The sequence below is a fragment of the Rhinolophus sinicus genome, linkage group LG15 (assembly GCF_036562045.2).
Source record: "Rhinolophus sinicus isolate RSC01 linkage group LG15, ASM3656204v1, whole genome shotgun sequence".
Classification (NCBI taxonomy): Eukaryota; Metazoa; Chordata; class Mammalia; order Chiroptera; family Rhinolophidae; genus Rhinolophus; species Rhinolophus sinicus.
The window spans coordinates 13960868-13984494 of NC_133764.1; the positions used below are offsets into that span (position 1 = coordinate 13960868).

A 23627-nucleotide genomic window follows, 5' to 3' on the forward strand; every position below is an offset into this window, starting at 1 on the left:
ATTTGCTCTGAGTCAGCTATGGATGGATAAAGCCATTTCCATTTTCTGCTTGAACAAAAGCTGGGAGGTTAGGCAAACAGAAATCAACAATGGGATCTTTGTCTTATCACATGTATGGAGAGCTGCATTCTGTGCCTCTGGATGGAATTTGTTGGCAGGACCGTTTTCTGTACTGGATGTTCATCCCCCAGAGGCTTTTTAGCCTGGACAGTCTGGCTTAGGTAGGTTTATGAAGGCAAAGGGAAGCAATGAGTCAAAGGGCGTCAGTTTAAAAGGACCAGTTCCCTTATTTCACACCTAGAGACTGAAGCTCAGAAAGGAAAGTGGACTTATTCAAAGTCATGCAGGAAGTCATATTAGAGATGTTAAAGCTAGAGTGTTCTGATTCCTGGACCACAGATATATTTATGGTATGTATATATCATATATACATCATATATGATATATATCTTTTAGCACAGTTGTTCAGTACATTTGAGTCTGCCTTTGTGGTTGGCATATGTCAAGGGGCTGGGGCTCTTTTGTTCAGATCATTCCTGTTCGCAGTCTGTATTGTCCCTATGGTCTGTATGATAGGTTTAAAACGCAAGTGTGCACACAGATGTACACAAAACCACACACACACCATGCCACATTGAATCCATGGGTGTATCAGGGCTTCATGATTGACATTTCAGTAATTTAAGGGGAAGGCTTTTTCCAGGGATGGACTCTCCCATGCTCAGGTAATGGTTTTGGCTGGAAATTTTCCTTTAGCTAAACTCTGCCCCTGGAAGAATCCAGTTTTCTAGACACTATGTGATGTATCTGTTTAGAATAAAAATGGTGCTTACCTTCCTCCCTGAGATGTGGGAGAAGGTATCTGAGGTTGTACTGTGAAGTCTTTAAGCTCTTAGAAGGCCCCTGCCTCATAGAGCCCAGTGTTACTGACGGTCCTTTTCTTCCTCAAGGCCTGGTCAGCTGTGTCCTGTTGCTCTGAGCGGGGCCCAGGCAGATGGCCTGTAACCCCGGGCTGTAAGCCATACTTGATTTCTGCATTGATTTACATATTTTTACTGTGATCTTGGTCCCAAACACAGAGTTGTTACCTTGTTCTTATTGAATGTGCCTGATCCTTGTAAATTCTAATTTGCATACTTGTTGTTAGTGTTGTATGTATGTGAAACTTTATGTTCATGAAAGAAGTCATAAATAGAGTAAGAACATTTTAATGCCATTGAATAAATGCTTTTATAATTGCTAATAAATATTTATTTTGCCATGTTACGATCGTGTTTTATCCTTGTGTTAGGTATGCCAATTTAAAGGCCTACTAGAAATCCTAGAATGTTACTTGACACGAGTGGATAAGGGGAAGGCCACTATTTGGACCTGAAATGTTATTAATTGGTCCTGGCTCAGGGACAGAGCCAGCACACTAAGACATGTCATCTTTGCGTGATGTTTACATCTCAAAATGCATTCACGTCTAGTACCCCAATGGAACTACTCAACAACCCTGGATTCAGTTTGAGTAAAAGGAGACTCAGGGAATTGAATGACATGCCCAAGGAATCACAGCCAGAAAATATTAGTGATTCAGGATGTATGACCCCCAAGCAGTGCTCTATCTATTGGCGCTCAACTTATTTTGCATGGGTATAAAACCGTGGCTCCACCTGGAGACCAGAAGTATAAATCCCTTCATCTACCATGCAGGACCTTTGTGAGGAGGCAATGAGGGAATGGATATGAAAGAGCTGATATTATTACCATGATTATTGCCCAACTCATATGTATATGCATTTTTTCACTCTTTTGAGTTATTTCATAAGGATGACAGTTCTCAACTTAAATGCCCAGACACTGCTGTGCCTTGATGGGTTGCAGAACTTGCAAACAACTTATCAATAAGTGATATGCTACAGTTGTTGAATTATTTACTTAATTCAAATGATTCTCAGAATAACATTTTTCACTGGGATGTGTCTTCTTGAGTGGCAAGAAATGGGAATTGTACATAATCCACATCCTAGCTCAAATAGGCTTCAGCCTATAATCTAGGAATGGAATGTGTCATTCGTGGGAGCATTCTGGATAGATTGATAGGAAAAGGGTGGAAACCACTCTTACAGAATAAATTCCGGGTGTGGGATGCCTGGATCAATGAGTATGAACAGTTTGATGGCTCTTGATATTGTGAAAAATTATCTTCGAAAAGGTATTTTGCAATTTTTAAAGCCTTTGAGATTGTATGATTCCCATTTATAAACCTCTTTCATTCATATTGGTTATCTTCATAACACGTGTGGGGACAGAGCCCCAGAACGTAGTTTACAGGCTCTCAGCCTCATGTGGAGGGGTGCTGGCTCGGGTAGTAGATGGCCATCAGCTGTGGCTGATTGGCTGTCAGCTGTAGCCAGTTAGCCAATTAGCTGCTAATATAACTGCTGCGGCTATGAAGGAGAGCCGAGGAGAGCAGAGGAGCAGAGTCGAGGAGAGTGGAGGAGAGTCGTGGGTAGGTTGGCAGAAAAACGGACAGCAGGTCGCACGTCCGGTGAACCCAGCCTCCAGTGAGACCATAGTGGTATGACTCCCCTACCTATGGCTCCGTAGGTGTTCCTTTTTGGCCTCACCATATCCTGCGTTCTTATGTGGGGAGCGGGAGCAGAGAACCCGCAGGCCGCTCGGCACGAAAAATGGCGCAGCGAGCAGGGTCACCCGCACGACACACAGTTTTGTAGGTTTGATGAGTATTACATCTCTATTTAATAAGTGGAAAAATTGAGACTTGGAGAGAGATGAAATGACAGGTAAAGGTCAGAATGCTTTTTCCTGGGCTAAAGATCTAGGTTCTCTGAAGTTTACTGGTAAGTGCCAGTCTAGTAGAATCAGTGGGCTTGTATAACAGAATGGTCTAGCCTCGCCCGAGTCACATTTAAAAATAAGTGTCATCACATTTAAGAATAAGTGTCATCCCAGGAGGTTGGGATAGGATTTCCAGAAGAGGGAACAATGTGGGCAAAGATTCCAAGGTAGTAAGGGAGTTTGGTATAGCTGAGGATGGAGAAGTCTGTCTGGCCAAGTTGCTGAGAGCAAGGGTGCAAGTGACATGACACAGGGCTGGAGAGATGGACGAAGGCCAGGGCACATAGGACTTGTCCTGCTATGGTGAGGCTTTGAGATTTCATATCAAGGGTTGGGTTAGGGGAAGCCTAAAAGGTTTTATGCAGAGTGATTACTGAATGTGAACATTTCTCTGTTTTTGTATGGGCTTTTAGTCTTAAAAGGGTATATTTTCTCCCTCCACCTCCATTCTTTGGGTCATAGTAACAGTCTGAAGAGTGTGGAATGGAATGAATTTCACTTGGGAGATGGGAATACTCAGGAAGTGATTGGGAAAGAAGGCAACAAAAAGGCAGGGACATTGGCATGCTATGAAGACTTTTCAGTAGAGAAGGAATGTTTGCACACACTTATTTATTCAACTAAACTTTACTGGGCATTTATTAGATTGCAAAAAAGACACTGGCAACGTCCTCAGGATGGGATGGAAGCGGAGAGGGGCAAATCGGCAACCCAAGAAGGCTTTATAGAGGAAATAAGAGCTGAGTTGCATTTTGAAGGAAAAATAGGAATTAGCTGGAGTGAAGTCTGAGTGGGGGAGGGATGGAGGAATAAGGGAGAAATTCTCGCTGGAAGGACCAGTCTGCGTAAGGCACATAGGAATAAAGCAGCACAATGTAGACCTGAGGGAGATGGGTGTGGAGAGATGATGGGGGAGGGAGGCGTAGATCATAAAGGGCCATTTGTGTTAGGAATTTGAACTTGAATAATTTATTATTCTGTGCTAGGCGCTGTGCTCAGTGATTACATGCATTAGCCTACTTATTCTTCGCAATGATCTCACGAGAGGGGCACTTTATTATGATCACCCCCATTTTATAAATGAGAAAACCAAGTCTGTAAACTGTTAGAAATAACCAAAATAGAATAAAACTAAAAGTGGCTAGAGCCACACAGCAATATGTTAGAGATTTTTTTAAAAAAAATCCATCTAATTAGATATTCTGAAGACTATTAAGGATTGAGTCAGAGAAAATTAGACTTGATCAAAATACTACGAAATCTGAAAAAACAGTGGCTTAAATTGCACATTGTAAATTTTGTAAGTAACTAAAATTTGAAGGAAGGATAAGGTATTCTTGCCAAAATTTATACCTGGGAAAAACTGACTCAGAAAAATTGGACTTGGACATAAAACACAAAGGAACATTCACAGTGGGAGAAGGAAACTTGGTAAAACTTAGGGACAAAAACTGATTGACAAATTGAATTTTTACCACAGAATTCAGAAGAAAAAGAGTTTATTTCAATGAAAATAATTTTGTTAAAGTACAAAAATAAGTGCTGAAAAAATTAGTGCTTTATAGAACGTTGAGTATAACTTAATGGAAGAATTAATACATATATATATATTTCAGATAATGTTATTATGATTTTGGTAAAGACATTTGAAACCATAAACATGGGTCCCAAATCATGTGATAAAAATGCTCTTTACTTGACCACAGTGACCTAAAGGAGGAGAGAGGGGAGGCTCCTGTAGGGGCTAGAAAGGGAAGGAGGCAGCATTTCAGCCCAAGGCCTTTTGAGGAGAAGACGCATGGGAGGTGAGGGATGTGGGCATTTAGGACATGGACAATTCTTGAAAGAATGCATTTGCATTTCCAGAGACGTGGGTCTAGGTCACATTTCCACTACTGTCCACTGCTCTCTGCTTCTTCTATCCTTAGCACCTTTGCTGGGGGCCTAAAGACTTTCTCACATGTTGGTTGGGAATGAGGACAAGTGTGTTCTTTCAAAAGGAGAAGTGACAGCTGTGAGGAATATGCCCCTTCCAACTTTCCCAAGTTGGGAAGGAACGTTAGCTTCTCAAGGAGCACATGAGACGTCTGGGGGAGGCTCCCAGTTCCCTGAGGTCAGCGCAGAACAAGTGGACGTGCCAGAGCAGCGATGCTTTGTGTGGATTACTATCTGTCAGTGGACAAAGGACCATTCAGAGGTTTTGATTAATTCACAATGTTACCTTTACAATCAACCCTCATTTCTTGTTCACATTTCATCTTCAAAGGAACATTTAAAAACCTCCTATGGATATCACGACTCTTGCTAAAGTTTAGAGGCTGGATACTTAATACATTATCATTCAGTCACATAAGGAAAATTTAAAAATCGCCAGTCTGCCCCATTGGTTTCTAGGAGCATTATACATTACTTGAAAACATACATTGAATTCTATGCTCAAGTTAATCACTTTTTGTATATGGTATCTAGTTCAATTTAAAAATTTGAATTTAAAGGCTGTTTATTAAGAATGTTAAGCTAGCAAAGTATAATGTATAAAAAGCTATCTAGAAATAAGAGACGCACTTCTTTGAATAAGCTATATACACATTATGATACCTTTAAAATATAGTCATTAATTTGTTAATTCATTCAAAGAATTTGCCTGAATGCCTACTATGTGCAAGGCACTGGACCAGGTAGTATGGATCTGAACAAGGCGTACACTGAATAAGGCACTGTCCCGCCCTTTGGGGCTTACAAACTAGTAGTTTTTCAAGATACCGTATAACAAGTGAACTGGAAGTGTTTTCTAATGTAAAGAGGAGCGAAGCCTTTTTGCAGTGAGTGTTAGTTTAGTTGTCTTTGCAAAAGCTTCTTTCTTTTCATAATATGCGGCCTCATTTACAAACGCCGGGTACACGATCCAGTCTCCACCTAATGGAATGGTCTCTCCATCAAGAGTTATAAACACAGGATCCCCAGGGAGCAATGGTTTCCAGTCTTGATCCTTTTAGGAAGCAATTAAAATACATATATTACATTCTGATTTTCTCCTACTTTAAAATTTTTATGTCAGGCTCTATCTAGACAACTAATAAATTATAGTATTGGATTCTTTTAAAGGAGATACTTGAAAAGGATACATTGAGAAGCATATAAGTGATCTGACTAAACTGAGATTGAGTAGCTAATTTTGGCAGCAGTTTTAAGAGCTCCCCTTTTAATTTTATAACATGTAATTAGAGCTCACTTCAATACTGAGTATGCCTTGAATGCTGCCAAAGAGATTTGTAATGTTAAAAGGCAAAACAAAATATATGTCTCCTTTATTGTATGTTCATTCCACCTCTTGCTAGCTGAAGTTAAATTCTGTTCAGCGAGATTTAGGAGCTATCCATTAAGAGCCTTCTGTGTGCAAGACAGTAATACTTTGGGAACATAAAAATGAATAACATTGTGCCTGCACATGAGGAGACCAATTCTGATGGGGATTGGTGAGAGAAGGTGGGGTGGGCTGGGAAGAGTCTAAGATGAAGTGGATGTATTTCCCATCTGTCCCACATTATGATAACAACTGAGTGATCTGAAAAGTCCCACACCAGGAATTTGGACCTTTGAGCCCTCAAATGCCATGTTATAAATCCACAGGAAAACCTACAGCAGTTTTTCTCAAACTTTGATGTGATTGAAAATCATGTAGGGATTTTGTTAAAATGCAGATTCTGATTCTATGAGTCTGGGGTGGAGGCCTCAGAGTCTGCATTCCTAACATTTCCCAGCAGCAGCAGCAGCAGCCCTGGGAGTCTGTTAGAAAAGCAGAATTTCACTCTCCACTGCAGCCCTACTAAATCAAGATCTTCATGTTAACAGATTCCCAGAGATTCACATGCTCAACAATAAAGTTTGACAAGCATTGCATTACCACAATTTGAATAACTTTTTCCATCCCTTTACTTTCAGTTTATGCGTGTCATTTGATCTGAAGTGAGTCTCTGGTAGGCAGCGTATGTATGGGACTTGTTTTGTTATTAATTTAGCCACTCTATTGGAGCATTTCATCCATTTACATTTTAAGTAATTGTTGACAGATAACGTAGTTATTGCCATATTTTATTTCTTCTCCTTCTCCTTCTCCTTCTTCTTCTTCTTCTTCTTCTTCTTCTTCTTCTTCTTCTTCTTCTTCTTCTTTTTGGTGGTTTGGGGGTGATGAACTTCTTCAGCTTTTTCTTGTCTAGGAAGTTCTCTATCTGTTCTTCCATTCTAAATGATAGCTTTGCTATGTTGAGTAATATTGGTTGTAGGTCCTTGCTTGTTATCACTCGAATATTTCTTGCCAGTCCTTTCTGGCCTGCAAAGTTTCTGTTGAGAAATCAGCTGAAAGTCTTATGGGAGCTCCCTTGTAGGTAACTAGCTTGATGCTTTTAAGATTCTCTCTTTGTCTTTAACCTTTGGCATTTTAATTATGATGTGTCTTGGTGTGGGTCTCTTTGGGTTCATCTTGTTTGAGACTCTCTGTGCTTCTGGGCTTGAATATACATTTCCTTTGCCAGGTTAGGGAAGTTTTCTATCACTATTTCTTCAAATAGGTTTCGATTCCTTAGTCTCTCTCTTCTTCTTCTGGCACCACTACAATGCGAATGTTGGTATGATTGATGTTATTCCAGAGACCCCTTAAACTGTCCTCATTTTCTTGGATTCTGTTTTCTTTTTGTTGTTCCAATTGGATGTTTTTTGCTGCCTTATCTTCTAAATAGCTGATTTGATCCTCTGCTTCATCTAATCTACTGTTGATTTTCTCTAATGTATTTTTCATTTCCGTTATTGTATTCTTTATTTCTGAGTGGTTCTTTTTTATGTTTTCTATCTTCATTTTTATGTTTCCTATCTCTTTGTTGAAGTTCTTCCTGAGATCACTGAGCATTCTTATAACCAGTATTTTGAACTCTGCATCTGATAGATTGTTTGTCTCCATTTTGTTTGGTTCTTTTTCTGGAGCTTTGTTCTGGACATGTTCTGGACATGTATCCCTATTTTGGCTGCCTCCATGTGTTTGTTTCTACATATTAGGTGTGGTTGCTATGTCTCTTGGTCTTAGTAGAGTGGCTTTATGTAGTAGGTGTGCTGTGGGCCCAATGGTGCAGTCTCCCAGTCACCAGAGCCGGGTGCTGCAGTGTGTCCCTTGTGTGGGTTGTGTGTGTCCTGCTGTTGTAGTTGAGCCTTGGTTGCTATTTGCAGATCAATGGAAGGGACTGACCCTCAGGCTCATTTGTTGTGAGGACTGCCCATGACTACCGTGGAGGAACTATTGTGCAGGGGTTGACCCTATGGAGCAGGATTCACTTTAGCAAGGCTCTGGTGCCTGCCCTGTCTGCCCTTTGGGTCTGTTGTCCTTGGAGGCAGCCAGGTGATGCTCCAGCTAAGTTCAAAGCTGGCCACTGGGCATTCCAGCCCCAGGGCCACCTGGGAGGGGACCCACTGCAGGCCAAGTTCAGCTGCAGCCAGTGCCCTGCTTGTGGCCACCTGGCATGAACCACAAAGCAATCCACAGATGGCTGCCACCCACGCTGTGCTTGAGGTGCCTTAAGAGGCCAAGAAGCAAACGAAGGTCAGTTGCTGCTAGTGCTGGGCTTAGGGCTGCTCAACCAGAGGTACGGGACATGCTGAAGCCAGTTGCTGCTTGTTTGGATTTTGTGAACTTTTGAGAAACTTTAGGAAAGTCCACAGCATGACCCAAGGCAGGCAGTTGGTATGAAAAAGCCACTGGAAGTAGCTTAGGTATTACTGAAAGTTGGGATAGGGTGGGGTCTCCGGAAATTACCAGGGCAGGGCAGATGAAAGGTGATAGCCAATGTGAAGGAGATTCAGATAGAGTGGCTGCCTGCATCTGCATGCCGGGAAGGGGGAGGGCTCAACAAAGAACCAATGGCTTCTGCTAGCTCCTCGGTCTGGGGAGAAGCTGCCTCTCCAACCCTCATTCTGAAGCCAGGCAACTCAGTTCCTCCCCATATGTCCCTGGTGCCTTTTGAGCTGCTGCCCTAGTGCTGGAGCTCAGAGCAGGTGAGACCGTCAGTGAGTAAGTCCGTGTGCAGGTCCTTGAAGAGGAGCGCCTGGGAGTGCAGCAACCCTCTGTCCCACCCAGCCACAATCTCTGCTAGTTTTCACAGCCAGATTATGGGGATTTCCCCCCCAGGAATCCTGGGCTGGGAAGCCTAGTGTGGGACTGGCACCCACTGCTTCTCTGGGGGTGACCTCTGCAGCTGACATATCCCTCCCAATTTTTAATGGTCACACGTGGGTGTGGGACCAGCACGTTCCATGTTTCTGTCCCTCCTACCAGTCTCAAAGTGGTTTCTTTTGTATGTCCTTAGTTGTAGGGCTTCTGTTCAGTAAGACTTCAGGTGATTCTCTATGATGGTTGTTTTGTAGTTTAGTTGTAATTTTGATATGGTTGTGAGAGAAGGTGAGCATTGCGTTGACCTATTCTGCCATCTTGACCAAAACCCAATGGTTTATATATTGTTTACTTATTCATGGCCTCTTCTCCTTCTGTTAGTATGGAAGCTCCATGAGGGGCTTTGTCTATCTTGATTCTCAGGAGTCTTAGGAGTCACTCAGAGATATTTATGAAAATAATTAACCAATCAATCCTTCCTGTAGAATACTGAGCCTTTCCTTATTCTCTATCAAAACTATCCTTTCTGATTTTTAAGACCTACCACTAACCCTCTTTGTTACTGATTTTATTAATCTCACTTCCTGCCTCCCCAGGATGATTTTTGTTTACCTCACCCTGAGGAATAGAAAACTTAAAAAATCCTGTGTTGTAGCCAGTTATGACATCATTATCTTGGCCTCTGTGTCTTATACTTGCTATTTTTGTTATGTGTAGTGCTTTCCTCTTTTCTCTCCTCCAATCTTTATCTTTCTTTCCTTTCAAACACTGCCTAAGGCTCCTTCTTTATGTTTCCACCTGGATCCCACTAAAGCACAAAGAAGGATTTGCTCCACTAGTGTGTATCTGGGGCCAGGCTACTTTATTAACTTGTAAGTCTGGATGACTATTATTAGGGTCATTAAACAGGAGTTTGAACTGGATCAGTGGTTTTCCATCCTGATTACCCAGTCCAAAAGATCAGATTATCTCAGAGAGGGGTCCTGGCGTCATTCTTTTTCAAAAGGCTCTCTAGGCAATATGTAGCCCCAGACTAAATAATTCACCAGGTCTCTTCTACCTCTGAGGTCTAACGGTACTTGTAATGGAAATAGATATTTTAGCTTTTTGGAATCTTTGCTCCTCCTGCTTTTAACTTTGCCTTTCCCAGATTCAAACCTCCTACACTCTCCAAGAGCATTTTCTTCCTTGTCCAAACAAGACAGGAGTAGATATCAGGGTTCTGAGAAAAATCAGGGAATGGAAGCAAAAAAGATTCCAAAGAAAGAGATTTTGATTTTTTTGCTCTAACTTATTCAGTGGTGATCACAGGGAGGTGGCAGCAATGTGGTCAACTGCAAGGAACATTAGCTCTGGACCTGCCATTGATATCTGTGTGGCTATGGGAAGAATTTAACTTCTGAGCCTGCTTTCTTATGTCAAAATAAATATAATAATTCCTATCCACTGCACTTGGGCAGGGATTTCACCTTCTCTGAGAGGCCTTGTCTGACCAGCCCTCCCCACCTCATTATTCTGTTATAGCATCTGGTTATCTTCATTTCTAAATCATACTTTAGACATGAGTATGTCTAGACTACAAATTCCACAAAAATATAGACCATCCAGAGCCAGCACAATAAAAACTTATTGAGTAAAGTTCTGCGCAACTTACCTACACTGCAGTGTGCTTGGGAATACAACAAATGAGTATGTAAAATGCTTCATGAACTGTAAAATTCTACTTAAAGGTGGGGCCTCATTATTTTGAATATTTTAAAGAAACAGCAAATATTACCTGCAGATTGGGGTGGATAATAGCCGCAATTTCTCCATTTTCATTCCTGGGATAATCAACTTTTTCCATTATTTTATAGACTTCAATAGTACAAGGAGGAAATTCTTTTCCTATGACAAAAACAATATGTATAAATAGCAACTGAAGAAAAGGAAGTTCATACTTTAAGGGAAGAACAACAACAAAAAGTGAAGATAGTAAATTACATATTGAAGGTCAATTGGAATTGAAAAAAAAAAGGAAGACAGACAATAGAGAACAAACACACTATTTCAGTTAAGGATGTTCATAAACAACACTAAAGGAGATGTTCTCAAGTGATTCCTATCAACACACTGCCCCCAACTACACCGATGGACACAGGAAGAAAACAGAACTTAAAAAGCCAGTGTGGGAGAAAAAGAGACTAGGACTGAGAATCAGGACACTTGGGCTCGAACCTCCTAGCCGTGTAGTTTTGAGCAAGAGGCTTGACTTCTCGAGGTTCACTTTCTTTACCTGTCAAATGGAGGTTTTGAATCAGCTTATCCTGGACGGCCCTTCCAGCTCTGACATTCTATGATCACGTATCTTCAGGAGGATTTCCAGCAGGTTAGGGGACTTCAGCATCGCGTTCCTTCTCTTAACTAAGTACATAAAACACTTGGACAGCTGCTGAGCTGTGAGATCTTGGGATGCAGGCAGTTTGCCAACAGTGGAGTTTAACTTCCAGAGATGCAGCTGTATTAAACATCCCAATGCCCAGAAACTTGGAAAAGGAGTAGTTTACATGTATACCATGCGATCTCTGAGCAAACAGGATGAACTTTCATGCAGTGTTTCATGCAGTGAAGGGCCCATCATGTGCTATGGTTGCAACTCAAAGGAAAATCTTCTTTGGCCCTTAGAGTAGAAAATGCAGCCAGGGCTGGAATGTGGACAGTTGTGGTCACTTCTGTATCAGTTACCTTTTGCTGCCTAACATACTACCCCAGCATTTAGGAGTGTAGAACAATGACTGTTTAATTTAGCTCATGATTCTGTGGGTTTGTTGGGCACTTTCTCAGGTTTAGGTTGACTTGGGTGATTTCTGATTGGCTTGCTCATGCATTCGTGGTGAGCTGGCAGGTCAGCTGGAGGCTGGATGATCTAAGATGGCCTTACTCTCATGTCTGGCATTTGACTGTCAGCTGTTGCTGCAGGACTATTGGCTAGGGTGTTGGAGTTCTCCACCTCATAGCTTCACATTCTCCAGCAGGATAGGGAGGGTTGATTCACATAATGGAAGTACAGGGTTTCCAGGGCAGCAAGAGACCAAGCCCTGATGTGCAAGTCATTTTCAAGCCTCTTCTGTGGCACAAAACAAGTCACGTGGCCAAGCCAGATTCAGGGGATGGGGAAATAGACTCCATATCATGATAGAGGGATCTAAAACATCACATTGCAAGGACATGAATTCAAGGAAGGGAAGAATTTGTAGTCTTTGTGTAATCTACTATACCTTCCAAGGTAAAGATGGAAACTTATCATATGTCATCTCTTTAAACCAGAAGGTCCATTGGGAAGAAAGCAAAAAGTGTAGAACACAAGAGTACATTTTTGCTACTTAGACTCTCAGAGTTGGAAGGAGCCTCAAATGCCTAACTTCCTTGATGCTTGAGTATTCTCCATATCTTTCTGGCTGAATGGTCATCTTACTCAAGCTTGAGTAGCCACACATAGTGTGGTCCATTCCATTGTTGATCATCTTTATTTGCTAGAAATTTCTGTCTCCAGGTAACTTTGTCTCATTGATTCTATTCTGCCTTCTGAGTCACAGAAAATGTCTAATTGTTTTCCAATATAACACTTCTGAAAATCTAAAATAAAATTGCCTTAAGCCTTCTTTTTGCCATTCTAAGTATTCTTAGTTCCATCAGTCACTACTCATATGTGGTCACATCCATGAGGATATATATAAAGGTACTTTTAAAACTGAAGTTCTATGTGCATCTTAGGGATTGTTCTTATTATGTCTTCCAAACTCTTCAAAATTCTCAATTCTCACCTTGGCTAATCTCTACTTAATAGATGTTTCTTCTGAAATATGGACTTAGAATTTATTCACAGTTCTTCAAGTGTTGTTTATCTAAGGCAGAAAAGAAACCATAACATCCCTCTTTCTGGGATTTTTTTTTTTTAACATAAAAGCAAAACTATGTACCCGATGTATTTAACCTAAAACATTTGGTTTAGACAATTGTTTAAGATTGTCAGGACTTTTTGGATCCACCTTCTGAACCAGATATTTTCCTGCAGGCTTCCTGCTACCTATCACTTATATAAAAGCATGTCACTTATGTCCTTATCCAAGTTACTAATAATAACTTTGAGTAGCACAGAGCCACAGACGGAGCTCTTCCATGCATTTCTAGAGACTTTTCTCTAGGTGGTTATGATCAGCATTCTTTGGTTAATGGTGCCCTTTTCATGCGAGTTAAAAATCCACCAAGCTGGATAATCTAAATTAATAGTGGTTTAAACATTTTAAATTACAGAATCCTTTGCGTAAATGAAATGTAACGTGGAAGAGCAACAAAACAGACAGAAGAACTGCCCTGGTTAAAGCAAGTTGAGGGTGCTATCCTGGAGCTACTGGACCATGACTAGATTCCCCACGCCTATGGTAGGAATCTGTGGACTGTGATTTGAAAACCATGTTTTCCCACTCAGGTTTGTGGTCTTCTACTGGGTGCTTCATGTCTTAATGTATTGTAGTCCCTTACTTACTCCCTGAAGGGTTTCTTGTGAATAAGTGTGACCTTCCCAATACCAGGCCCACTAGACAGTATAGGACCGGTCCTCAGACAAAGGTGGTGAAAACCTGATTTTCAGTCTTCCTTTGTAGTCAAAGGATTCCCAAGCACAGAAAACATTCCTGTGATCGCAGTTTGGTTCACAGTCTAAGGTTAAGGAGTTCTATTCCCCATGGACACTGAACTGTTCACCAGCTTTGTCACTATAATGACCCATTCCTCAACAACAATTTGAATTCAGCCTGTTGGAATAATTATTTACATAAGATGTCTCTTTGATTTTATTTTAATTATAACTTAAAATATTTTTAACTAAACTTTTTTAATAATTAATAAACTTTATTTTTTGTTGCAGTTTTAGATTTACCAAATAAACGAGCAGATAGTACATAGAGTTTCATATATCTACCACATTAAATTATTTCATAATTAACAAATAATACATGAATACATCATTCTTCTTGAAAATAATCAAAACAAAATTAATCTGGTTTTTCCCTTTCCTCCCCAGTAATTGCTGTTATCGGATTGGTGTGTTTTCTACTAGAACTTTTTCTGTACATTAACGTATATATATGTATATGTATTCTAGCAAGTATTTATTATTATTATTATTATTATTATTTTGAAGGAAATTGGTACATTGTATGTTTTGGTCTGCGACTTGCTTTCTTTAATTAACAATGTGTTTTGAAGATCTTTCCATGTTAGTTTAACTATTTACCAACTTATGGCTGTTTCTATTGTTTTGTTGTCACAAACAATGCTGTGATAACCACCCTAGTATATAACACATTTGGTGTGCATGTGGTTGTGTTTCTTTGAGATGTGGAATTGCTAGGTCATAGGATTTGTGCATTTTCAAAAGTGGATACTATAAAATTATTCTCTAGCATGTCTTTATCATCCTCTTTTCCTATACCCTTACCAACACTTAATATTATCAGATTTTAATATTTTCCTACTGTAATAAGAGAAAATGGTTTCTCATTTTAATTTGCATTTCACCGTTTACTGGCGATGTTGGACATCTTTTCATATGTTAATTGGACATTTGTATCTTAGTATTTCTTTGTATTTTAAAATGGAAATTAATAGGAAAATAAGGACTTTATTTGGGGACCTTTAATTGGTAGCTGCTTTTCTTGAATATGTCTATTCTGGTCATTGAGGAATGGCTGAAGTGAATGAAAATTTTTAAAAACACTTAATATCATGAGCATGGCAAATTTGATCTAGGTTACAATGGCTATTTCAATGTTTAGTGGTTAAGTCACTTTGTGTGCTCATCACATCTCCCTTTTCTGATATACTTACACACACACACATGTACACACTAACAATTAAGGTAACAACTCCTACTGCTACTTACCTTTATTGAAATTATATATAAAATCAAGAGCATGTTTAATTATTTTTCTCATTTGATTCAAAATATCAGCTCTCAGAATCCCTTGAGGCTGGGGACCAACTTCTATACCTAGATACAGAGTGGGAGATAGTCACATTTACATACGTATTAGAATGTATCATAAAATCAAGCATGTTCATATATTAAGATCTAGAACCCCATCATTAAAAATTGGTAAAAAGTTAGACCATTTAACATCATGGAAAATATTTGAGACATAATGTTAGGCAAAAAAATAAAGCAGAACATTTACATGTACAAGTTATATGCATAATGAATACAGACTGGGAGAGGACATGGAAAAAAATCAGAGTTGTCTTACAGTTGCAAAATCTTGGGGTCATTTTTTTTCTTTAAATTTCCTTCAATATTGTCAAAACATTTTAAATCATAATATAGTAAAAGAGTAGACAAATATATACTGCAAAATAAAAAGTTGCCAAACATATCAGTAGATACTTACGTATTCTAGCTAACAGCAGCATTGCCCCACAGACATCATAGACCAAGATTGCCCTTTCAAGGTTTGGACATTTTATGCTTTACTTGGTGTCACAGAGAAACAGGATCTCTATCCCTTATTATTAAACATTTGGTTTGTTTCAAATAATTACCTAAACTTGTATATTTAGATTGCTCCAACTGATCTCTTGATTATGTACCAAAAGTATTAATAATTGAATAATCAAGATAACTTTAAATTTGCTTACATTGTTTGACAACTCATTTTTAAATTAAATTGTTCTTGGTGAAATTATCTGAGATCTAACTTAAAAGATTTTAAGTTGTGACAGCAGTTTTAATGATTCTAATGTACTCTGCAAACAATTATGCTAATAGGTCGCTCAGGAAAGAGAATGGGATATAGAAAAGAGACTATCCGTCTGAGAGGGTATGTGAAAGTGCAAGTTTGCATGTTGGAGGTTATCAGAAGGTAAAGATGAGTTCACAGCCCAGTAACTGACAGGGCAAACAAATGAATGGATAACAAACAGTTTCGGGGAGGCTACTGCAAGGTGGGTGCTGAGTGAGATGTTGGGAGAAGATTTTCCACGGGTCTTTTTGTTTCTGCACATTTTTTCAGAAAGACACTGACTGCCTTGGTTCCAAATTACTTTTGAAGAATGTTTATATAGTGAACCGCATTGGAAGATAGGGATGACGTCTTCCTTGGAGCAAAAGGCAGGCATGTTTATTGTGCACTATAAAAAACTCAAGTTCCCTCAACCCATTGTTTCTCTCCTGGAATGCAGAAGGCTGCTCAAGGAAACAGAGGGAATTTGATATAGTTCGAGCCTGCCTGGAGTTAGTTTGCTTATTACTTGACAATTATAAGTCACAATGATAAGTAAGGTAGTTATAAATACTCCTTAAAAAATCATTTTCTCAGAGTTTTATTTAGGACATATTTTGTTTAGTTGTGACAATGAGAAATATGACTTACCAACAGGATACTTGGCTATAGAACGAGTGGTTGCATATTTGAGTGAAGGATGCTCAATAAGATAAACGTAGCAGGGTAATGGAGCTAAAGAAGTCTGAAAAAAATTAGAAACATCTTTCTTATTATGTCAAGACCGTATGCTTTGTTTTTTGTGCTGCTAGGGAGTCAAAAATGCTTTCAATATGTTTTACTACATTAATTAAGATTAGTAAGACAGCTTTATGAAACATATCCTAAAATCCAATGTTGTTATTATAGCTTTTAAAAACATGTAAATGAATTACATATGAAATTGAATTATACATAGCTTTATGGGTAAAATGCACATTAAAATTCTCCAGAATCATGGTCAAAGAATATGAAATAAATTTTCCTCCTGAATGGATTTGGTTATTTTTGTTTTCATCACTGGTTACACTTACGATTTAGCTTAGTATTGCTCTCTTAAAGAATTCTGTTTCTACCCCCATGGTCCAGGTCTCTGCAGAGGCTGGGTAACTCCCCCTACCTCCACTTATTTGAATGAGAATTCAAGACAGGCCTCTCAGTTTTAATAATTGTTAGCCATGCTGCTTCCATGCCTGGCAACCAGAGCATTCAGCTCTCCTTCAAGGTGCAACAAAGAATATGATTTCCTGCCAGAACCACTGTCTAGTTATTGTCAAAAACTCAAAGGAAACAAAAATGATAGTTAATCTTTACCATCTGCTAGGTATCAGGCTAAATGCTTTAAATACTTTACCCCCTAAGGCTTTGAACAGCCATGTGGGGTAAATGTTATTATGTCAATTTTGTAAAACGAGGAAAGCAAGGTTTGGGGAGTTGAGTATCTTGTCCACAGTTAGTGACTGAGAAAGTCAGGATTTGAACCCAGGTTCTCCTAGATACATGGGTGAAACTCTTTCCGCTGAATAATCTTAGCTCTCTGGAAGGAACGATATCCAGTATACAGAAATAAGCATACAGATCCTCATTTGTGTTTTTGCTTGCTTGTTCTTTTCTAGCAATTTTTCTCTAGCTTTAGGCACTGGATTGCTGAATTTTTCATCTTGTCGATTTCTGGCCTTAAAATGATTAGTTATATGAAGTACTGAAACATCAGCTGTCTATTGGGATGTCTGAATTAAATGGAGAGAAGGGCAGGACAAAAGAGAGCCAATCTTTTCATCATTGTTCTTTAGTCAACATTAAATGACTATTTCTTAGGCTTCCTAAAACTGTAATTGAACTACTGCAACCCCACCATTTTAAATTTTGGTATTAATTTACTCATTTCTTCTACTTTTTCTCCTGCCTGTCACCACTGCCTCTATTCTGGGGCTCTTCTCACTTCCCCATCTCTCTTGGACCCTCCCTCCTGACCCTTTTCTGGTGGTTTTACATCTATAATTGACTTAAAAGTACAGGTCTTATGCTAACTTATAAATTAATAACATTGACATTACCTGAATATAATGAAACATCTGAATTAAAAAGTCATTCCTGGAATCTTCAAGAATAAGAGTACACCCCATATTAGAAGTAGTGTTGTGAAGGTCAAAAATAATGTCCCAGGAATCTTCACTATCTTTTGGGCCAAATAAATGATTTATTTCTTGAGCCCTTCTCACTTCATATGGCAAATCCTCTGACATTTTTTTGCTGTTATTAGCAGAAAGAAAAAGATTAACAACATCTGTGGGTAAGATTACATGAACATACAATAAGAACACAGTATATAAGGAACCAGTTGCCAAACCTTTAATATGAAAAATCTGTGAGTGAAGTGGAAACTTATTTGAAAACTTTACAAATTAAAAATTACATTTCTTTTCCTCCATTTGATTCTATGTAATGTTGCATTGGCATGCTTGCAAATAATAGTTCATTTATGTGGCTGGCCAAAGGAAGGACATTTCAAACAGAATTTACCATTTGACTTCAACCTCGAACAAAACTAATCCATTAGTTTAATCAACAGTTTCTTAGTAGGTATGTGCACTAGGCTATTATGGAGCTAGACAGTCAAATGAACCAATGGTTTTTTTGCCCTCTAGCTAATGCTAGTGCACAAAATAGTCAAACTTACATAATGCTCACTTATCTAATTAGGGATTCTTAACTGAGGTCCAGGAACCGATAGTGTTCCAGTGGTCCAGGGACAAGTTTTACAGACAAGTCTGTAAACCCAGAGAAAAGTGAAAATTTTTTCAGGTATATGCATATATATATATATATATTTTTTTTTTTTTTCCCCCTGGGGTAAGGGTTAATAATTTTTATTGAATTCTCAAACAAGCCTCTACCTGTCCCCTTCCCCACCTCAGCAATGGTTAGGATGCATTTTTTTCTATACATGATGATGCTTTAAATTTATTTTTTATCATTACACCTCTATAATTCCATCTATGTTTTTCTATTTCCTGACTATTTTTGCTAGTATCTTCAAAGGACCTACAGTTTGCACCTGGGTAATTTCTGCCAGGAATGCAATCAAGAAGGTGGAGCAGCCATCTTTTTGACTAGGAAGCAAAAACTCTGAGGACATAAGCTGCAGGCTAAGGATGGTGCAGTGGGGAGAGAGAAGGAATCTGTGGCATTGATGACATTATTGAACCACTATACCCCTGGACCTACTCTTTGTGAAAAAGAAACCCTTATTTGTTTAAGCCACTGTTTTCAGTTTCTGTTATATGCAACCATAGTTCCTAATTGATTCATATGTCTTTTAAAAGTTAATTCATGAAACAACTCCATGAGGTCCTCCCATCCCCATCTGATTTGCTTCTAATTCTCCCTCATGTGAGGAAATCACTAGACGCCTAGTTGCTCAGAGTCAAGGCTTGAAGTCTTAAATGATAATGGACGCTTTGAGTTCGCATGCCTGGAGTCCAGATCCCAAAAAAGAGTCCTAAGGGTGAAACTGAAAAAACAGGCAGGGGCAAGATCCTAAAGGGCACATCAACGATACTAAGTTACTTAAATCTATTCCGGATAGGCGATTTTTGCAGAATTTTCAGCAGGGGAGATACACAGTAAGATTTCCATGTTAGGACGATCCCTATGGCTGCTACCATACTGAAAATCGATGGCAGGAATGATTGGAGTAAGGCTGGATGCAGAAAGATTCTTCAGGGGACTACTCCAACTGTCCACAGAAGAAACAAACTTAGGTAGTGAAAATGGAGAGGAAGATTGAATTTGCAAAATACTTGTAATTGTTCAATACTTGAATACTTGGGAAGACTAGTGACCCACTAGACGTGGGAGATGAGGAACAAGGAAGGTTCTAAGATGATTTTCATAGGAGATTTGGTGGGTAACAGTGCTATCAATGAGAGGGGAATACAGGAAAAGGAGCTAATTTGGGACAGTGACAGGAGAAGGTAATTAATCTTATAAGTTTCCATAACCACCCTGAAAGAGAACTGTTTAGCCTCTGAATAGTGTTAAATGTAAGAAATAGAACATGAATTTAATTTAAAAGACTGCTGTCATTAAAATGCATACTATTGAGTGGTCATAATAAGAAAACTCATCCTAATCCATTTCAGAGTTGTTTGGACATTAACATGTCAACGAAAAGTTTTTCTTCAACAAGTTCTTACTTGTAATATGAGTCACTTAATAGCTATTTAAGGTGAATAGACAAACTTTAATTGTGTTGACATACCTCAGTCATGAAGATAAAGCATTTCTGCAATTAAAATGTATGCTAGTAAAAATATTATTTCATATACAATGTATGACTAATGTATAAATGCCCTGGGAAAAAAATCTATTCCATAAAGTGAGGCATATTTGTACTAAAAGTAGTAGCCATCTTTTGATCTGTGGTGAGCTTAAATTTAAGTAGCTTTCTAAACTCAAATTAGAGTTTATTAGAAAATGAGTACATAAAACAGTGCTGTTAGTTGTTCCTGTCCCCGTCTTAAATCTTAGCTAATAATCTGCCAACTCCTTGAGGGTAGAAACCATTTTTGTACATAGCGTTGTACTCCCACAGTGCCTCGCAAAGAGTAGGTGTTTAACAATATTTTTAGGTAAATGAAAGACAGAACCGGTAAAAAGAAAATACTTAGAGGCCTATATACAAATAGTAGTAACTATAATGATGTAAATAGAGACAAAAATAATTCATAAGAACATACTTAGAGTGTTATGGTTGCATACTTTCATTAAACGAATATTAATCAAAACATTACACTTTCCTTAACTAGAACTTTATGCACTACCATAAACATAGTTGCATAAAAACACAGTAGTGAATCACCCAGAAAGCTAACAAAAATGTACCCAAGTACAGTGGCCAAACACTAATTTAATGCAAAAGACCATTAAATGTATTTCTTTAGAGATATGATTAAAAATAAAAACCTTTGTTATTTATTGTCTCAGTCTGTATAGGATACATTTAAGAAGAAAATCAGTTAAGAATAGTTCGATGCTTAAAAAGGTTTATAAAAGAGCACACGAACGCCCAATTTAGAGAACTGAGTGATTTCATAATGGAATGTGATTAAAAATGAAAGTGATCTCATTCACAATAGCGACTATATGTATGGACATAAATAATGTACATTTACATATACATGTTCTCTCCCACACACCCAATTTACACACACACACACACACACACACACACAAAATATAGTCTTACCCAAGATTTTCAGGGTCAAAAACTCGATTCAGGTCACAGTCAATATATCTGGTACAGTTCTTCACTGCTTTTGGGTTGGTGATAAATGGTTTCACCTCAATCCCTGTTCTCTGAATCTCAGCGCCGTTCTCTAGCCAGTGTTTAACTAGAAATACTCCTGTTAGCTCATTCCCATGAGTTCCTCCAAAGATAGCAACCTTTTTTATAGGCTCTTCAAAAACGTGACAAGAAGTCATTTTATCTAGTAGTTTTAGCTGATGTCTGCAATTCAGAAGAGAGGAGACCGAAGACAGCTTAATTTCTTAAGAAAAGTTTAGAAATTTAAATCTAAATGAAACTTTAACCAAAGTACAAAGTGCAGAGTTCTTTTGAGTGGAGTATATTTTAATTTTCTCTTACAAGTTCTGAGCCCTGTTTATTATAGGAGCACTCCCTTCTTTAGCCCTGCCCTTTACCATATTTGGATTAAAATATGCAGAGATCAACTAGAGTTACAGCTGTTTACTTAACTTCTAACTCCCTCAAATGGTTGCTAGATCTAAATGCAATAATAAATTAGCAGCTCATACTAATATAAAAATTGTTTTCTCTTCAGCTGGATGTCATCTAATGGTGCTTTCATGACTATTTGTAGTAATAAAAAACAGTTTATACTTTTTTAATCCTCAAAAATAAAAAAAATAAAGTGGCTCATAATATGCATGTTATTCAATATTTATCTTTCCACTTGCGTTTAAAAACATTTCTTCTCTGAAATAAGTTCAGATACTTTTCACCATCTGAGGGCATTTGAATTTCATCTCTATGAACAGCCAAAGGCAGATCCTCAGAGACCTCCTCTGGAATGGCTTCCTTTCTTTCAGAACGTTGTGTTGTTGTTTTTTTTGTTATCAGAGACACAAGAACCAAATCAATGATCACTGGGATTTAGAAAGCTCTTTGAAATATGCTTTAATTTCTTTCTCATGAAGTTTTTTGTAATTCTGTATCAACTTCCTTAGGCATCTTTCTCACTTTTTTGCCTTGATACTAAAAAGAAAGAAACTGTTAGTAATTTTCAGGTTTTTGTAATGCCTGAAAATGCCATAGGGCATGCTATATATATTAACCAGATTATATGAGTTTATGTAGACACAGTAAGCCTAATTTACTGGCAGCAGAGACTCTCCACTGGAATGTGTTACTCAAAAGAGGGCCTTGTTAGGGGCAATTATCCAGAATACTAAAGTGATTATATTCCTTTGGAGAAATGATTCTGAACCAAATCCAATTTTATTTCATGCTCAATCATCTAGAAAGTCAAATATGTTCAAGTATTGGAAACACTATACACTAGTAATGCCAGCTTATTTGAGAGGTACAAGAAGAGTAAGTACTTCACTGCAACTGCAGAGTAGTGTAATCTATAATGTTTTTCTGCGTTTGTTATCTCGTTTCATTCATATATTCACTTTATAAAATAGGATGGGTTAGGTATTGACATCCCTATTGCAGGGGTAAAGGAAAGATAGTTTAATGTACTTGAAGTTTCCTCCGCTACCAAGAGAATAGTAGGCCTTGGACCCAGGTTGCCCGATTTTAATATTAATACCAGTGTTTTTCACAGAACAATAGGGTGCTGCCTGTTATTTTTGGCCTTCCCCAAAGTTCTAATTTGCTCATTTGGAATTCTCATAAACAGTCACTACAGTGTGCTCAGGAAAAAACAAGCATACAAACAAAATGCATGCTGGAAATACAAAATGTGAATACTTCAAAACATTTAATAAACCAATTCCTCTGTTCTTCCTTTAAAGGATTATAATGCAGAAATAGAGAAAGCAAAATAATAAAATCGACATTTACACATTAAAATGACTGTTCCAAGAAAAAGTCCCACGTAGCCTTTGATTTTCTACCCACATCAATGTACACGGAACACTACAATGTAGAGATGGTGAAAACAAGCATAAATACAAACAGATGACAGTTATTATTTACTTACTTTGGTTTTAAGAGCAGTAACTATGGTGAATTATTAACTCTTGATCATGGTTTTGTTTTGTTTTTCTGCTGATTTGTGGTTAATTCTGTTCTTTGCCCCAGTCTTTCTGGAAATGCTGCTTCAGTTATTTACTCATAGATAGCTGGCACCAATGACTCATATTTTGAAGCTTGTTTTACGGAATTTTAACAGATCAGCACTTTGAAGCACATTTAACATTCATAAGTACAGTTTCCCTTACATGCAAAATGAAGAAGTTTTTTTAGAGTTTTGAATTCTAGTAATTCCCATACTTACCTTGTTTATTGTGCACAGAGATTGTCTTCTGTGGAAGCTTTATTAGAAAAAAGGAGAGCATTTCTTTAGAACTAGAGCAACAGCGGCTTTTCATACTCTTATACCAAGTTAACTTCCAAAAGATTTTTAACTCCCTGTTTCCCAATGCACACTAAATTTTTGAGCCCCACAAAAACGAAACTTTTTTTATTATTAGGTTGGTGCAAAAGTAATTCCAGTTTTTGCAATTATTTTTAACCTTTTAAACCGCAATTATTTTCGCACCAACCTAACAGTATAGTTATTTTTTGAAAGTTCAAA

General features: G+C 38.2%; 2 protein-coding genes across 4 annotated transcripts in view; one reads left to right on the top strand and one right to left on the bottom strand.

The window, feature by feature from the left end:
* SPATA22 (spermatogenesis associated 22) overlaps positions 1-23627 on the top strand; it is a 42003-nt gene that overhangs the window by 1141 nt on the left and 17235 nt on the right. Inside the window, exon 2 of the mRNA XM_074319559.1 lies at positions 13295-13469. The gene's annotated coding sequence lies outside the window, so the exon portion shown is untranslated. The remainder of the gene's footprint in view (positions 1-13294; positions 13470-23627) is intronic.
* Positions 4330-23433, bottom strand: ASPA (aspartoacylase). Of its 3 annotated transcripts, none has more exons than XM_019743851.2 (7): positions 23328-23433; positions 21047-21307; positions 17853-18048; positions 16408-16501; positions 14925-15032; positions 10779-10888; positions 4330-5836 (listed from the first exon to the last, which is right to left on the bottom strand). In XM_019743851.2, the coding sequence occupies exons 2-7, from the start codon at positions 21280-21282 to the stop codon at positions 5639-5641; spliced, it is 942 nt and encodes a 313-aa protein (XP_019599410.2). In that variant the 5' UTR covers positions 21283-21307; positions 23328-23433; the 3' UTR covers positions 4330-5638. The 3 variants fall into 3 exon arrangements, with proteins under 3 accessions (XP_019599410.2, XP_019599411.2, XP_019599409.2); XM_019743852.2 differs by lacking the exon at positions 23328-23433 and adding an exon at positions 23031-23160; XM_019743850.2 differs by lacking the exon at positions 23328-23433 and having other exon boundaries at positions 21047-21445.

Excerpts from the sequence above, each read along its gene's own strand:
- ASPA (XM_019743851.2), bottom strand. The coding sequence starts at position 21,282 with ATGACTTCTTGTCACGTTTTTGAAGAGCCTATAAAAAAGGTTGCTATC. Across the intron at positions 16,502-17,852 it reads AGATGTTTCATTATATTCAG|ACTTCTTTAGCTCCATTACC; the intron begins GTAATGTCAATG and ends AATTTTTTTCAG. Across the intron at positions 10,889-14,924 it reads TATATATAATTTCAATAAAG|GAAAAGAATTTCCTCCTTGT; the intron begins GTAAGTAGCAGT and ends TTTTTGTCATAG.